The sequence below is a fragment of the Neocloeon triangulifer genome, unplaced genomic scaffold (genome assembly GCF_031216515.1).
Source record: "Neocloeon triangulifer isolate White Clay Creek 2 clone unplaced genomic scaffold, ASM3121651v1 ptg000003l, whole genome shotgun sequence".
Taxonomy (NCBI): domain Eukaryota; kingdom Metazoa; phylum Arthropoda; class Insecta; order Ephemeroptera; family Baetidae; genus Neocloeon; species Neocloeon triangulifer.
Window position 1 is genome coordinate 100,486 of NW_026775546.1, and position 17,007 is coordinate 117,492.

General features: G+C 35.6%; 1 protein-coding gene across 7 annotated transcripts in view; it reads left to right on the forward strand.

Moving 5' to 3' along the window:
- Positions 1-17,007, forward strand: part of LOC132193187 (plexin-B) — a 98,729-nt gene that overhangs the window by 60,284 nt on the left and 21,438 nt on the right. For all 7 annotated transcript variants that reach the window (XM_059613657.1, XM_059613663.1, XM_059613658.1 and 4 more), the window contains exon 6: positions 7,944-8,044. In XM_059613657.1, coding sequence (XP_059469640.1) covers positions 7,944-8,044 — 101 coding nt within the window. The remainder of the gene's footprint in view (positions 1-7,943; positions 8,045-17,007) is intronic.

Here is a 17,007-nt window from a genome sequence, read left to right on the forward strand (position 1 = left end):
GCCACTTCTAACCCTGGAGAGTTTCAACTCAATGGTGGAAACTGTCCAATATTGAGAGCATTAAAAGATACAAATAATTACATCATTGCAATCGATTATTTGTCCCTCTCAAAATATATTATATACGATTCCATTTCTCACTTTTCTTGGTCATGCCCTCACAATTCACTCCTCCCCATATAAGGGTGTGTTTTTTGTAAATCCTCCATCTTTTGGACGGTTTCAACCCCTGGACAGTTTCAACTCTGGACAGTTTCCTACCACTCTACACAGACACCGCGGCACACAACCCTCGGAAACCCTCCAAGAAGCCGAAAATAAAGTGAATGGAAATAAAATTCATTTCATATTATGAAATTTACATTAATTATTCTCAAATTAACTAAAAAAGTATTTCTCAAACCTGCCTGTAAAATATGCAACCCTCCATGTTCAGAAAATCTTTTTTATTTTTATTTATTACTTGATTATTTCCTTAAAGTTAGCAGAGTCAACCAACTCTACAATATTTTCCTTTGAAATTATTATTGCCGCAATTTCAACGTTTTAAAATTTTAAACTAATTTATTTTGGGCATATTTCCAAAAATTGGTTGAAAATGTTCTCTATATAATAATTAAATTATTTAAAAGGAAAGTGAAATTTGGCCATTCAGCTTGCAAGAAAATTGAAATCTCACACAATTTAAAATACAAAACATGTAATATTGTTGCATTTGAAGCTTAATTTTAACATTAAAGTCTTATTAAGAAATTCGACAAAATGAATTTTTAATTAAGAATGAATTTTTACTTCCATTTTAATAATATTTGAATTATTTTGTCTCTTATTCCTCTAGAAAGATAATTATAATGATTAAAATATAATTTATTTCTAAATCGTAATATTTTGATAATTTTTCAACAGTATCCATCGTTGTATAGAAATGAGTCTCATGTATCTTTTCGCATGGGTTTCCATCCTTTTTTTTTGCTCTTGGCTGGTTTATTTTCGGCCGTTTTCGGGAGCTGCATTTTGTCGCGGCGCGTGTTCCCTCCACGGCAAAAAGAGACGTTCAGTGACATCAGACCCGTTGCCACTGCTGAACATGTGAGCAGTTTTTTCCCCATTTATTTTTTTTACACACACACACATTTATTAAATCCGCAGAGATGATTCGTTTTCTGTTGTAAGTCTGCGACATACGATTCCGCACTCGGAAGCTTTTCCACCTTTTCCTCGCGCCCGCGGCTTTTCATGCATGTGTGTGTTGTAATGCGGCTGGAATGGATGTTGGTTTCAAGTGGCTGCTGGAAAATTGAGAAACGGTGACCTCGTTCCATGTCAGTGCGATGCCGCTGCGGGGCGGACGAGAAAATTGGAAAAAATATTCGCAGAACACGTTGAACAAAATTATAAAAGTTTAAAAACATGATTCGGTTATTATGTGAAAGTTTCAAAGTTCTGCAAGATAAATTAGATTTTGGTTTTTTAATAATAAAATATAATAAATCTGCTGATTTTTTAATAAAAAATTTAAACAATAACTCTTCAGCATCTACTTTTGAATCTATTGGTATTTTGGGAAAAATCTGCTTTGGACTATGAAAATTTATCACCAATTTTTTATATGGCAAATTATAGATTTAAATAAAGAAATAAATTTATTTTATTTTTGGCTGTAGAAATTTATTTATTTTTACTCCATTCAAATACATTGAAATACATCAAGTCAATACACAAAAATTAGGTAGTAAAACACACAAAAAATTTATTCAATTTTCTACATTTATTAATTTTTTTTAAATATTCATACTTTTGCATAATTTAATCAAGATTACGCGTATAGAATTGAAATATTTTTTATTATTCTTTGCATTTTCTTCATACAATTAAAGTCGATTAAAACGTTTCCTTTGAAATTCTCAGTGAGTATAAAAATCTTTGATGAAAACTGTTGAAAAGCGTGAGGAGGAAAGTGGCAGCCACTTTGCGTATTTCAATTAAAAAGAGCTTCTCGTCGTTTCCAAATTGAATTTTCGCAGGCTGGTGCGTCCGAAAAGCAACATTTCATTGCGAAAGAAAAATGCGGAATATTCGCGTCGTAGAATTAATATATATCTCTGGAAAAAAAGAGCGAAATAACGAAGCAGAGTTTCCCAGCAGCGTGGATAATGGCATTTCAAATGTGTTGAGGCGCACTTTGCGGAAAAACGCCGCCGACGCTGTAAAAATTCCTCATCTCCATGATGATGCGCCTCTCTTGACGCAAAGGTGTTTTCAGCTAAAATCCAACCCGGCATTCCACTCTCGGAGGATAATTTTTTTTCTGCCCCGGCAATTTGCACAATTTATGTGTATATAGTGCTGACTGAGAGTATCGGAACGGATAAATTGAAGGAAAAAGTTGGTCTCTCTCGTTCGCTCACTCACTCGGGCAAAGCTTTTAAATTGTCAGTCACAGCAAGTTTATCCGCGGCGTGGACGAAATTAAAGAGGTAGTAGCTCGAGTGAAATAAATTGCTCTACTTTGAGTCAAACGCAAAAGGCATTTCGCCCAATTTAGAGAGAGCACATACGTACACAACTCTCGTCCGACCCACGGAAAATAAAAAATGCTTTGGAAGGCCCAGTGGAATTTAATAAAACGAGAGCAAAGTTGCTTTTATAAAGACGAAAAATTAGGCTTTTATAAAAATGTTCAACTTGGACGAAAGAGGAAAAATTGCTGCTTCGCTTCATAAAAATTTTATTTTCTTCACAGTTAAAAATTTATTAATTGAAATATATTAAAACTTGCAACATTTTATGCATGAAATTTCTAATCAAAATATTTTAAAAATTATAGAGACCGCCCTGAAAACCTAGAAAATTGCCTTTCTATTGGAAAAAAATCATTACTTTTTTAATTTTTTATTTATCCAATTATAAATGTATTCAAACAAATTAAATATTTGCCCGGTAGACAATATTTGAGGAAAAATTCCCGTTTTTCTCTGAACCATATATTTTTGTTTCGCTTATTTTTGTTCGAAACCATATTTCGGCTAAAATAAATGATGAAACAATTTTCCGTGTCCACTGTTTTTCTTATTTTTGAACCGCACCGACGCGGGAAACCTCACAAATGAGAGTATCGAGAGATGGATGTATAGGAAAGTGCCAATAGAGCTCCCGAAGCCTATTAGCAGAGAAAACATTCGGGCGTTTGACAGGTCATGAAAGGTGCGTGAAACAGAGTGGGCACAAAAGCAGCCAAAGAAAAACAACTTTACACCTCACGCCGCCGCTAATTGAAATTCTAAAAATACAAAATAGTCACCTGTGTGTATGAAAAATGATGCTGCACAGGTCGTGCGCACATAAAAAATTTGACGCACAAAAAAGCGGCAGCTGTTTTATTCGGGGGGTTTTTTTTTATACGCCAAACACTGGTTGTTCCACGTAATTAATTCCGGGCATGGCCTCGCAGTAAAGCAGCAAGTCAGACTTCTTCTTCTTCTCCTTGCTTTGAGAAAGAAAAGATGAGTATAGCGAGGAAGTGCGTCGATAAGAAAAACTGCCGCTGTGGAGCTTTTTTGCCAACAACCGACGCTCGAAGGCATCAAAAGCAAGGTGTAGCAAAAGAAATTTTTTGGTGACATCGTAAAGCCTCTCGGATCAAGTTTATCAATGGATTTGATGCGGCAAGTTAACTTTACGATAGGTTGATTTCATTTATAATAATGCGGCGAAAATTTTGACACTAATTCTAATTATAAATAAATAAAATAATTGTTGCAACTTTGATTATTGCTATGAAAGTTTTAACAAATTAATATTATTAATTTTTAGCTTGTAATTTAATATCTTACAATTAATTTGATCTAATCTGAAGTTATCTCTAAATAAATGCATTAATTTACGTGAGTAATGCTTAAAAATGATAAAATTTAAATTAATAATTTTATTTGCTTTCCTATATTTATTAAAAATCATTTTCTTGTAAACGAAACTTTGACACCCTTATTTTGTTTTTATAAAATCGCCACTTGAAACTTTGAAATTGAATCGGGAGGTTAAATTCAAATCAAAATTGAACCATTTTTCATAAATAAATCAAATTTTTTAATAAATTTCCTTTAGTCGTTATTTTTTTTAGTTTTCAACCATTTTGAATGGAGTGGATTAACAGTTTTTCCATCTCAGTTCCTCTTTTGTGTCAGTCAAATCTCCAATTAAAGTAAATGTCTTTGATCCTATTACTTAAATATTAAATTGAATTTCCCGTCAGTCGTGACTTTTCAGAAAAAAACCCGAATGCGGAAAAAGCATTTCCGATTCATCCGAGCGTGGCTGAAATTCGGGCAAATGGAGCGTTTTTGCACCAACTTGGCATTTCCGCGGCTCGGGATTTAAATCCCCCTTTCACCGCGGCCGAAAAATCGAATTAAAGCGGCGGCGGCGGCAGCTTTTTAGCCTTTGACTGCATTGAAAACCTCCACTCCGGGCAGACGGCTAATATTAAATTAAAGCCTTTCTGTGTGGGAATTGGTCCTCTGGTGCTTTCGAGGCGCATTTTCATTTCGCCGGCTGCCGCTTTTTATTCCCGAGAATAATAAAAAGAAGAAAGAAAGAGAGAGACCTTAACATACACAAGCCCGCCCTAAACCTAAAAAGCCATATAAAACACACACTCAACTCACACTCGTACAAGCCCATCAAGCCGGCAGACGTTTCACTCAAGCGTCATGACTGCAGCCTTTTTTTAAAAACGACTATATATATTTTTATTTATAATATATCTCGGCGTGTTATTTTTCTCCCTTTCGAGACTTACATTATAATGGAGGCTGTGTGTGATATATTTTATTATCGCTCGCGCACACCAACGATATTTACCATTAGCTCTGCTCCAAAGTGACTCTCTGGCTGCTGCTGGAAAATTTTCCACTCTGCTGATAAAAATAATAAATGTCGCATGCACGCTCGCTCCCTTTTTTTATATATAAACGGCGCGTTATTATTGAGGGCTTATCTATTGGGCATCGGCAGACCCAATGGCGTTTCGCTAACTCACTTATTCGCGAAAAGCAGGGTGGCTCTGAATTATTTTATCGCGTCAACATGCATCACGCCGGCAATTGCACCCCGGAGGAAAATGATGCCATTACACACAGCGCTGCTGAAACTGCCTAAGCTCGAATGTGCATTCCTGCTGGATGAAATCGTCCCTCTCTCTCTGCAGTGCTGTAATATATAATTTTTTTGCGGTGCGGAAAAATTGGAACGGAAACGTGACTGGAGCGGCTCTATTGATTTGTGCCATTTTGGTGCCGCGCTTATTTCATATGTAGGAAGAACGGTAGCGAGGACTGCTGAAGATATGTGAACGAATTTTTCAATGTTCTGAAAGAATTTTAGAGAAAATGATGAGTTTTAATTGAATTCCGATTTAATGATGAAATGAAATAATAATTAAGCTTAAATTATGCAATTCAATCTCCTTGCATAATAAATTTAAAGTGTTAATAAAATTTGCGTTTAAAACTGTCTATTTGAACTGAATCAAAGTATGCAACCTGCAGAGCTCGAATAGGAAACGTACAATTAAATTTACAATTAAATATATTAATTTAATATTATATTTTTTTTTTTGAAACCTTGTTTTTTTGCATTATAAAATTATATGTTCTGCAGGAAAAAATTATGACGTAATTGTAATTTTTTTATTTCTGCGTTTTCAAAAATTAATTTATTTCATTACACTTAAAAAACTATACATACTTTCAATTGATTAATTTCTTCATTTTTCTCCTCAATTTTGCCACACAAATTTATATAAAAACACTAAACGCAATCGATAGCTCATTAATATTTTAAGCTTTCCCTCGTTCAATTCACTCCATCAAATTCGCAACAAGCTTTGCATTTGCTGACGTTATTTTTCATTCCGGTTGCAAATAATGCTGATTGCGGTATGTGTGAGAGTAGATTTATTTGGTGCCGCGAGCGATTTGGTGAATCCATTTGTATGCAGTGGAAATCAAGTGCAAGTGCGGCAGTTGTTAACCAAAGCTGTATAATTAACGAGCAAACGATTCCGGCCGCAACGCTGAATCGATTATTCATTGTCAAAGCGAATTTTTTTACATTTTCATAAAATGAGTTGTTTAATGGACTCGTTGTGTAATTTTAAAGGTTGGAAAATATTTTTGTTAACTCAATAATTTTGCAATTAAAAAGTTTCGTTGTTGTACCAAAAAAAGCCTCTGAAATTTTATTTGGAAGGCGGAAAAAAATGATAAAATTTATAAAAATAGAAAGTGTGAATTCAAATAACTCTTTCGAAACTTTTGAAACTTCAGAAAATATCAACAAAAAATCAAAATAGAAATTTGAATATAAAAGTTCCAAACAATTTGATACAAAAATTTTTGGATAATTTATTTTGAATTATCTTCTAAAGTCTGAGCTTATTTTTTTATAGAATTTTTCATATATTTTTTCATAAATAATATCATCATGGCATAAAAAGAAGCGATTTGCCAACGTCTCATTACAGCAAAGTGGCCCCTTTTGTTTTCACTCGGGGCAACCAATCATGAAGCAACCAGGGAATCAATTTCGGTGCAGGGGCAGGAAGACGATTCCAATTAACGCTCTCGCCAAATAATGGAAATTGGCCGCCTTTTTATGAGCCGTCGTAAACTTTTGGCTCGGCGGGCCTATTTTCTGCCAGCTCCTTTCAACGCGCATGATTAATTGGCGCGCCCCGGAAATCAGATTAAACCCATAAATTTCCTAATTGATTCTGTCGTGGCCGCAATTAACGTTTTATTATGATTCGGGCGGCGCAGACAATTGCTGGTGCCCAAACAAAAAGAACCATTTTCAACATCTGCCGCGGTTCATATAATAAAAAAAAAAAAAAAATAGAGAGAGAACTGCAGGACTCGTGCGGACGTGGCGCAGCACTAATCAAAATAAATTGAATTTTTACACTCTTGTTTATCTGTCCCGCAGCAGCGCGTTATTACGAATGTAGCTCCATTCTGGCGACAAACACACGCCCAAAAGCAGCGGGAAATTTATCTGTGACAGTTGAGGAAAGGAAATGCCGGAGAGAGAGAGAGAGAGACACGGTTGATTATCTCAAAGTTAGGTTAGGGTCAAGTGGAAGAAGAGAGAGACAAAGAGGGACATGATCCCTGGCTATAGATATCATTAGGCCGTGAAATAAATAAACTGGGTCAGCATAAATTTTTTAATCTTCTTGTGGGAGCGAAATTTGTTAGTCTATAAAGTTAATATGTACGGAACGCACTTTAATTTAAGCTCGATACTTAATTCGACTATAAAATTTGGTTCCTCAATATTGTTATCTAAACATTTCTTAAATTAAACTGAAATACTAATAACTTTTCAGATATTCAAATTCAGAATTGTGAAGTCAAGCCGGTCAAGATTACTTATAAAACGCTGATTGTAAATTTTGTCCCTGAAGTCCTAAACTAAATTAAAATTAATCCTTGTTGCAAAATAAAAGAAATAATATTAATGTTATTATAATTAATAATTATTATTAATAAAAAATAATATTGATAATAATAATAAATGAAATAAAAAATAGATAATAATAATAATTAATAAAAAGTCACTGGGAAAATCGTTTTAGATCCAAACTATTGATTGCAAAAATAGTTGATTCTGATTGTCAAAGATTGGAAATAAAATACTTCAAATATATATCATTAAATTTTATTTTTTTTAAAGTGCTTTAATTTGAAATTTAAATTATTTTGATTATCATAATTAGTTCAATAATTAAAGAATACTTAAATAGATTATTCATCCTTTTTAGAATTGATTGAATTCATTTAATAAATGATTTTGGTTTTTTTTTACGGATATTATTGGAATTGAAGGTTGTTGGTCTTTTTGTTTTGGTCGATGACTGATCTTTGCCTCCTCTCTTGTTGCAGATCCTGAAGGTCAAGGTGGAGCACTGCTCGAGTTTCGCCAACTGCTCGTCCTGCCTGGAAGCCAGGGACCCCTACTGCGGCTGGTGCTCGCTCGAGAAAAGGTAGGTCTCGTTAAAAGCCTCTTTCATTTTTAATTTCATTTGAGCAAACGATTCGCGGCATAATTATGGCCGTTCACGCAACCTCTGCCATACACGGAATTAAATGATAAATAAATAAAGAAAGAAAGAAAAATCTGCGGGGATGTTGAATAAAAGCCGCTCCTCTATATATATTCAGTCTCTGTGTGCTCTCTCGCTAATGGTCTGCGCGCATTGAACAAATCGGGCGCTGCGAGCAACGAACAATGGCAGGCACAAAACAACAAAACAGGCTGAGTGAGTGAGTGAGTGTGTGTGTGTGCACAAAAGCGGCGGCGGCAGTGCCGGTTTTATTAAAAAGAAGAGAAAGAGGAAAGGAAAACGAGTGAGCGAGAATGAAAGAGCTTCAAAGGGAGAAAACGGGCGAATTTTTCATCATTGTCTGTGGGGCGACGAAAGACTTAAGCCCGCGTCAACAGCTGAAATTTGCTTGTGTTGATTGCGTGCCCAGTCATTAGCTGTCTTTTTTTATTCCAAAAAATCTTTCCCGTCAAAAAAAGTTTTTTTTTAATTTGCTGTTTTTATTAGAAAAAGACAAAATTCTTTAAAAATTGAATTAAATAATTCTGGCTGATTAAGCTGTGACATCTAAAGGGTAAGAACTTCTCTTTTATTCCGCACAAGAAACCTCTATTTCTGACTTGAAACACTCAAAACGTTTAAAACAAAGAAGAACTTCCTCGTGGTCTCTGCCTACGAAGTTATTTTGCAAACTTTTCCTCAAAGGCTTGCAACTATAAAATTAATTGAAATTTGTAAAGGGCTCGTGACAATAAAGAACTTCAGCATGAGAGATCCACAAACTCGGCAATTCACTTGCACTTAATTCCAGTTCAGTTTAAAGGAATTTTAATTTAGAAATAATTTATTTAATTTAATCTTTAAAAAAAATTGCAAAAATCCTAATTTTTATCATTTAAAAAAATTACCAAGGTAATAATTTTCTTAATGCAATATTTATAAACGCTTAATGCAATTACTGCACGATTTTTCAATTTACATCCCGTAATTGCAGATGGGGATAATTTATTTAAACAAAAATGCATACATTTTGTTCCCAAGTAAGACTTTTTTCAAGTGTTTACTTCTCTGCAAAATTTAAATTGGCAAGGATGAAGCATCTCAAGTGGAATGCATCTCTATGTGTGGCCGAGACTCGAGACGTATAATTGGGGAAAGCCAGCCTGTGGTCATTATGAGGATGTTACATAATTAAGCAAGTTTTTCCAACTTGAGAGGGTTGTTGAAAACTCACCGAGTTGAAAACTCGAGGGGTCGCGGGTCTTGCAAGAAAGGAGAGTGCGTGAAAACGACAGCTTCATGACTAATTACTCCGCGTTAATTAAAATTTCTGCGTTTTCAATTAAAAACATCGTTTCTGTCTCGGACTGACGCGCGGCTCTCTTAATTAATTTGCAAAAACGTTAATCAGAACCCGCATTTTAAGATTTTCTTTAGAAAAATTCGCGCAAAAGTGACCTGCACATACTCTTGAGTTTCCGAGCTTTTCATATATATAAATTTCGAGCCGGCCTTTTCACAAAAGCAACCCCCTGTACAGCAGCCACCGCCCCGAGTGCAATTTTCCGTCAATTTGCAGCCCCCTCGACTTGCATTGCGACACACGGCGACGGCGCAAAACCGACCAGACACACACCACTCTCTGTTTGTGCATTTGGCGACGAGTCGTCCCCCGAGGCCGGAATGACACGGCCAAAAGAGTTGCAATGCTAAATCAGTGAGGGATGATGACGGCGGTGCTTTTGTTTCATTTCCTGCGTTATGGATTCGAAAATGGGGAGAGAGAAAACGGGGAATAACAAACAGCAAAGCACGCGCGCCAAAACTCGCAATTTGAAATTATTAAGTTTTTTCACGGTGTGATCTATAATTTGATATCCCTTTTTATTTTTCAGTGCAATTGTTATGTTTTCTAGGTTTTCTAGATAAAATATTCCAGTCTAACTCTCAAATGAATAATAAAATTTAATATAAAAAATTAAGCAAATAAATTAGACACTTTTATCAAATTTTTAAAATGAAAGTTATTTAAATTTAAATTTTTCAAATACTTGGACTGGTGAATAATTCTTTCCGAATTTAATTATGATAATGACTCTATGAAATTTTTTGTCATTCTCATTCTAGATGTGTGGGTTTGAAATTTTCAGGACTTAGTCGCAATTTTAGAGGGAAAATAAATTTAAAACATTCTTGAATTTTATTTAATTTAATAAAATTTGAAAATAACAAACTTGCTACAAAGACTTATTTACTTAAAAACAATTTTACCTTGGACTTTTCCAACTAAAAAAATCCTGGAAATTCACATTAATCCTTTTCTTTTTTAATTTTAAGTATACAAAATATAAACATACCTATAGAAATCGCAGATGCTTTGTCATTCAACTCATTCAGGATTAAAATAAACTCTCCTTTACAAATATAAAAACCAACATAGCAAATTTATCTCTTGAACTTTATTTTGCCGCATTAAGATTTGTTTTGCTCGAGGAAATTTTCTATAGCCCTATTCACCAGATAGTTTTGCTTCTTGTGCACCGGTTTGAAGTGCGCCATCTGGCAAAGAAAGCCAAGAGCATCTAATCCTTTCTGTGTGTTGCTAGCCGTCTTATCCAACCGTACGCCGATTAATCTCCAACTGCAGCTTCCCAGATAAAAGTTAAAAAAGGTGCATTGTGGCGCATCCTCGAGTTGCTGCAGAAGGAAACTTCTTTTTACACAAATAATTAATTACGTACAAACTTCTTCCATCGCAAAAGTGAATGTTTGCTGCGAAGGGGAACACGTGCCCGAATTTCCCGCCTCTCTTTTCCTTTTAAGCAGAGACGCGTTGTTTGCTTATTAGCTAATTTTCTGAAAAGAAAAGTGTCAATTTGCCGGCGCCTGCTGGAACCGAGTGTGCGGGCCTGTTTTGCGGCTGCTCCACACAACTTGATACCATTCTAAACACGGTTCTCTCTCTCTTCAGTGTTTGCTTCTCTCTCTCTCTCACTCTATATTGATCCATTTTGGCGTAGTTAGCAACCCCTGCTCGCCGTCGTCGCCTTATCAAGCTCCCCCTATCCGGCGGCACATGCGACTCTCTGGCAGGTTAAGCCCTTAACTGCACCGACGGGGGTGCATCTTTCTCTTTTCGGTGCCGATGCACCCAAAAACAGAGAATTGATTCCTTATCACAAATATTGGCGAACTGATGGTTTAATCGATACTTCTTCTTTTCTGCTCGGGGAAAAAAAGGGAGATTATTTGCGCCGAGGACAAAGTTCGGAACTTTCGGATTAATCCCGAAGCAGAGCGAGGCGGCGTAATCGGATTTGGGAAATGCAATTATGCAGTGCGTAGGGCTGCGTCTGTCGTGAACGACTTTGCCTCTGGTATGGAGAGGGAATTGGCTGGACTGCCACTGGCAATAATTTAAAAAAAAAAAAAAAGTACGGCAGATTTCGAATCTTAAAATTTAATAGTGTCAGAGTTTTTAAACGAAATTTTAGATATTTTTGCTAATAAAATCGCATTTCCATGAAAATCGTTAAAAAAATTAAACTGATTTTCTTTAATAAATTATAAAAATTATTAAATTTACTGTTAATTGATCTATCTGTGAAAATAGCTGTATAATCTCTACAAATTTGATAGATTATCTTTGAAAGGCTTGGATGAAAATTGACCGCAGTCAATTGCATGATTGGCCGAGTTCATATTTCCATATTAATCGATTGCGACCGTGATTAATGCCTCTGTTTCATGTTCCTCCACAATCATCATTAATACAAACGCGGCCCAAATTGAGGCAACCGCGCCAATCTAATAATTTAATCCGTACAAAAGAACTCACTCACTCGGCCGAATATTATACATTTTCCTCCTGCAAATGGTGACTGATGCGCCCGGGTCAGGTGAGAGAAAACGCCGACACGCAATTCCGAACAATTACCCCGACACAAAGGGCGCTAATAATGATAATAATAATTCTACTCTTTCTCCGGAATTAAATTCAGAGGGTGAATTAGCATGATTTATTCGGGCGGGTTTTATTTTTTGCATTCATTTGCCGGGGTTGGTCCGTCATTGTTCTGCTGCTAGGGGTGGTGGTGGTGATGAAATATGACAAGTGACTCTCGCTCTTTTTGCCCGCCGGCAAATGGACAGGTGCTGTTTTGTGCTTGGCCCAATCAATCATCCCTAGGCACACAACCACCCCGTCCATTTATTTATACACAAAAGCATCAGGCGCGCTGCTGGCAGGGTATTGTACAAATAATACAACACGCAGCAAAACATCAAAGGCTGCGCGCGTCATTATCATTAAAACGCGCGCCGTCGTCATTACGTCCCGACTCGGCGGCTACTTATGATTATTGTTGTAATGCGCCGAATTTCCTCTCTTCGGGCTTGTTTTTGTTGTTCCGGCTGCCGTGGAGACGCACACAAATTTTGCATGTGTATTCACTGAATAATCAGCACCCGGTGTCGCCAACAACAATAAATTCACTAATCTGCTGGAGCAAAAAACGGAATAACATGACAAATTGCAAGCGGACTGGCAAATTGTTTGTTGTGCTCAAAATTGCAGAATTAATCCCCACTCAGAAGTATCTTTTTTGTTATAACGGGAATTTTTATTAATAAATTAATTCATATTTTAAAACTTAAAAAATTAACAAATAAAATAAAAATCACTCTGATTTTTATTAATATATTTTAGTTTTATTAAAAATAATTTATTTACATTGTTTAATATTAATTTTTATTTATTAATATTTTTAAGCTTAAGCAAAATTTTTGTATTTTTAATTTTGTATTCTTTTGATAAATTTTAAACATAATATTATAAATTTTGTGCTGCTAATGTCGTTAACTTATGCAAGTTGTTTAGACATTTATATTTCAATTGAAGGTCCTCAGGGGCAATTAATTAATATCATTAACATTTATTCAAGAAAGCAAAACCACTGGCAGTGATTTCTTTAAGCTATTCGGAAAGAAAAAAATGGTCCATCCGATGCAGGAATCCTTAGTTTTTTTTCTTCAAATTCTGTTTAACGATTAGAGTTTCAAATTTCAAAAGACTTGACTCAGAACGCTTATGAAACTTCGCAAAGCTTTAATTGGAGTTAAAAGTCAAAAGGAAAATAACCACCGTTTATCAGCACCCCTATATCGCCCATCCATTGTCTCATTTTCCTTCATTTCTCACTCCTCAGAGCAAACAACAACAAACGCATCAAACTCCTTTTCTGCATCGACGGAAAACTCTCCTCGTTCCTTTGTCAAAAGACGATTTTCAAATCGATCCGACACTTCGGGGAGGGAACTTTCTTCTCCTTCTTCCGGACTGCAGTGACGTTTTTTGTGCCATATTAATGGCGTTAATATTTCAGAAAGAGACGCTTTTGCCGTAATGATTAACACTATATCACGTCTTTTCTCCTCCGACTCCGACAGCAGTGCAAATATAATTTCTTCCGTCTTCTTACGCGAACTGGATTTGCACACTCTGTTTGTCTTGCCGGCTGATGTAATTCTTATTTCAAACCGTGCAGAAGGAAGAGAAGAGGAGGATCAAAATTCTTGGAACAGTATGCAAATTTTTGCTAAAATAAAATTATAATATCCTTTATACAGATTTGATTAAAATTTATCCTGGTTAAAAATAATTAACTCCGCTGGATTTTTTTTAATTTGGATAATTTTTAATGATTAATTTTATTTAAATTTATTTCGCTCTTATAAGAATGAATTTTTAACAGTACAGATTTTCTCCGAAGTGCCCCTACGGAGAAGTCTTCAAAAATTGTTCCCTCTCAGCATTCGGGACAGATCTGTAATTACAATCAGATCTCTCTGCGAGTGCCAATTTATTTTGACCAGAACGTACCCAGGCGTGTCTCCGGCCAATTTCGATGACTAATTGTTCCGAGAATCGGTGCCAATCACAAAAGTGTGCAACGTATTATATCAAAGGCGTTTCTTATTTAACCATTTTTTTATTTTTTCATTCCGCACGACGATATCAAAGCGTTCGGACGTTTCGCCAAGTGGGAGTATTTTTCTCTCCTCTCTGCGAAAATCGCGTGCGCCATTAAGATATGGAGAGGAAAAGTTTTGCATGGTTTTTTTGCGTGTTCGAATGTATAAAACGTACACGTTTTGTCTGGATGCCGGACCGTATTCTATTAAAATAATATGCAAAGTTGGGTTTTTATGGGCAGAACTCGGTCTTTACGACCTGGCAGAATCCGGACCAGAGAGAGGAAGAGTTTTCTTCCATTTTTCGCCTGTTTAATTATGCCCGGTGGAGAGAGAAAAACTAGGAAAAGGCGGAATACTTATGCAATGAAAATATTATGAAACTTTTTAACTCGTATCTAGTAACAAAAGAAATTTAATAATAATAATAATAATAGAAGTTTTACGGATAGAAAGATTAAAATGAAAAATATCCAAAATAAAAATGTGAAACAAATAAATTTAAATTTTGTTCAACTAATTAATGTTTTAAATAGTTAATTAATTGAATATTTTAACTGCTGAGCAACTAAAAAGACAAATGAAAAATATTCAAAGTGCAAAATAAAAAAATTAAATAAATAAATTTATTGAGATTCTGTACAACTAATAATGTTTTAAATAGTTATTTAATAAATTGAATTATAAAATTAGCTAATACGTGAAATATTTAAATATTTTAATAAATTTCAATTTATTTATTTAAATATCTGAAAAGTAGGTTTTTTAAATTGGAGTTTCGGAAGTTTGGAAAAATTGGATTGGAATTTATGTGAAAAAAGAGGAAATTCTGAAAATTTTCAATTGATTTCCTTTTCTTGAGAGACTGATCAAGGGGGTCGTGGAGGAGAAACACGTCAGAAAGACGCCGGTGTTCGTGCTGGTGCTTTTCTTTCCCGAGAGACACGGAGCCTCTCTTCCCTTTCTCTTCTCTCTCGAGCTGCTGCTCCTTTCGCAGGCTAAAATTGGCACTTTGTACGAACTCATCACGTCTTCCACTGGAAAACAGAGCCAATCGACGCGCAGGAATAATGCTCGACGGAACAAAATGTTTTCAAACACGCAGGCCTCGTTCACTTGCTTGGAAATTGATTTCCCTTCCAATTACGACGCCCATTTCCAATCCATATATCCCCGATCGGTATTCCGAACGAGATGGCTCGCGACATCATGAGTCCACGCCACAGTGCGGGATGACTGCATTATTGCTGTCTTGCCAGAGAGAGATCGATAGGACGGAAATCCCCCAGCTCTTTTTTTGCACACTGCCTGCAAATAAATTCGAATTGAAACGCACGTGACTTTCAACGTATTTCCCAGCTTTTCATCCAGAAGCGTGCGCGCCTCGACTTCAATGATGTTTTCGCTCAGTGAATTGAGCACCAGACGTTTCTGCACTAGATTTCCAATTGATTCCTCCAGCGAACATGACACGGGTCTTTAGTACGTGGATTAATTTAATTCAATCTGACGGACTAAAATTCAATTCATTTTATAAAAAGTTATATCATCAAGTACAGACAATTTTTAAGAAAATTCTCATGCAATTGTTGAGTAGAAATAAATTAAAAATTTAATAACTTAATTAATTTCAAAATTTATACCTAAAATTGTTTCTGTCCAGTGAATTAAAATCATAATTAATTTGAAGTGAAATTACTCGTGAGTTGCGTAAGAATTCCTAAATAATGGTAAAAATTACTTATTTCAAAGTTACAGCAAACTATTTTTGCATAAAATTTGGAAAGTTTAATAGCTTTAAAAGTTTTCAAGCTGTTTTGGTCTGCTCGGGAAACTTAACAAACTGTAAATTTTTGTCCTACACAATCTAAAAATAAAAATATTACAAAAGTTTAGTACATACCTCAATATTATTTTTTATTATTATTGCTGTTTATTTTTCCTCATTGATATCATTAAATTTTTGAGGAATTTTTGTACAACATTAGAAAGAATTTTTCTAAAACTTCCAGTGAGCCTATGTTATTCATTGTTTGTTGAATTTGTTTAAAATATTCGTATTATTTAAAGACCAGGTTTACTTTGAAAATAAATAAAAAGTTGAAATAAAGCACTCTAAATTTATTATAAAATCAAATTTAAATATTTACCTTTTGTAACGTGAAAACATCTCTTTTTTTCTGTTGGCAGATTTTTATGTGTGATGGAATAATATTTTTCTAATGAGTCAAAAAGTTCAGGCTGAATGTAATCAATTCAATGATGGAGCAACTTTTTACAGCAAGAAACAACCTTTTGACTAATCTGGCAGTGACAACTTTGGCGCGACAAAAAGCCGTGCAAACTCCGCTAAAGTTGGAAGTTTTGCTTTCTCTCTCGCTCTGCATGTACCAAAAATGGATCGGCTCTCTGTCATCGCAGGCACAAACCCTTTGATTAATTTGCGTTGGGAAAAAGGTCGCCGGCGGGCCATGCAAATATTATGCTTGGGAGGCGCCGCCGTTGCATCGCCATAGGGGTTGCCCGATGGCGAATTCATCAAATCAAATGGATGCTGTTTTTGCCTGGTCCAGAGTGGGCGAGCGAGAGAGTGATTGAGGGCTATCGCGCATCAATGGCCGCGTCAGATCAAAAAGCACACATGCGACCACGCCGCCGCCAGTGGTGCTCACACGGTGCGCTTTTTTGCCGGCAGCCTTGGCGCATTTACGCCGCGAACAAAGCGCTCTTTCTTCTCGCCTCGCCATGCATTATTTAATCCTGCCGGATCCGAGCTGCCGCTCATCACCGCCCGGGTCGTGGAAATCGAGCAAAAGTTTGAGTTGAAAAGTTTTGAAGTAAAGAAAATATCTGTGCAGTTTTGAAAATAATGAGGTTTAAATTACTTCAAAAAATTAGCAACATGGAGGCAATTGTAAAAATATCAAAGA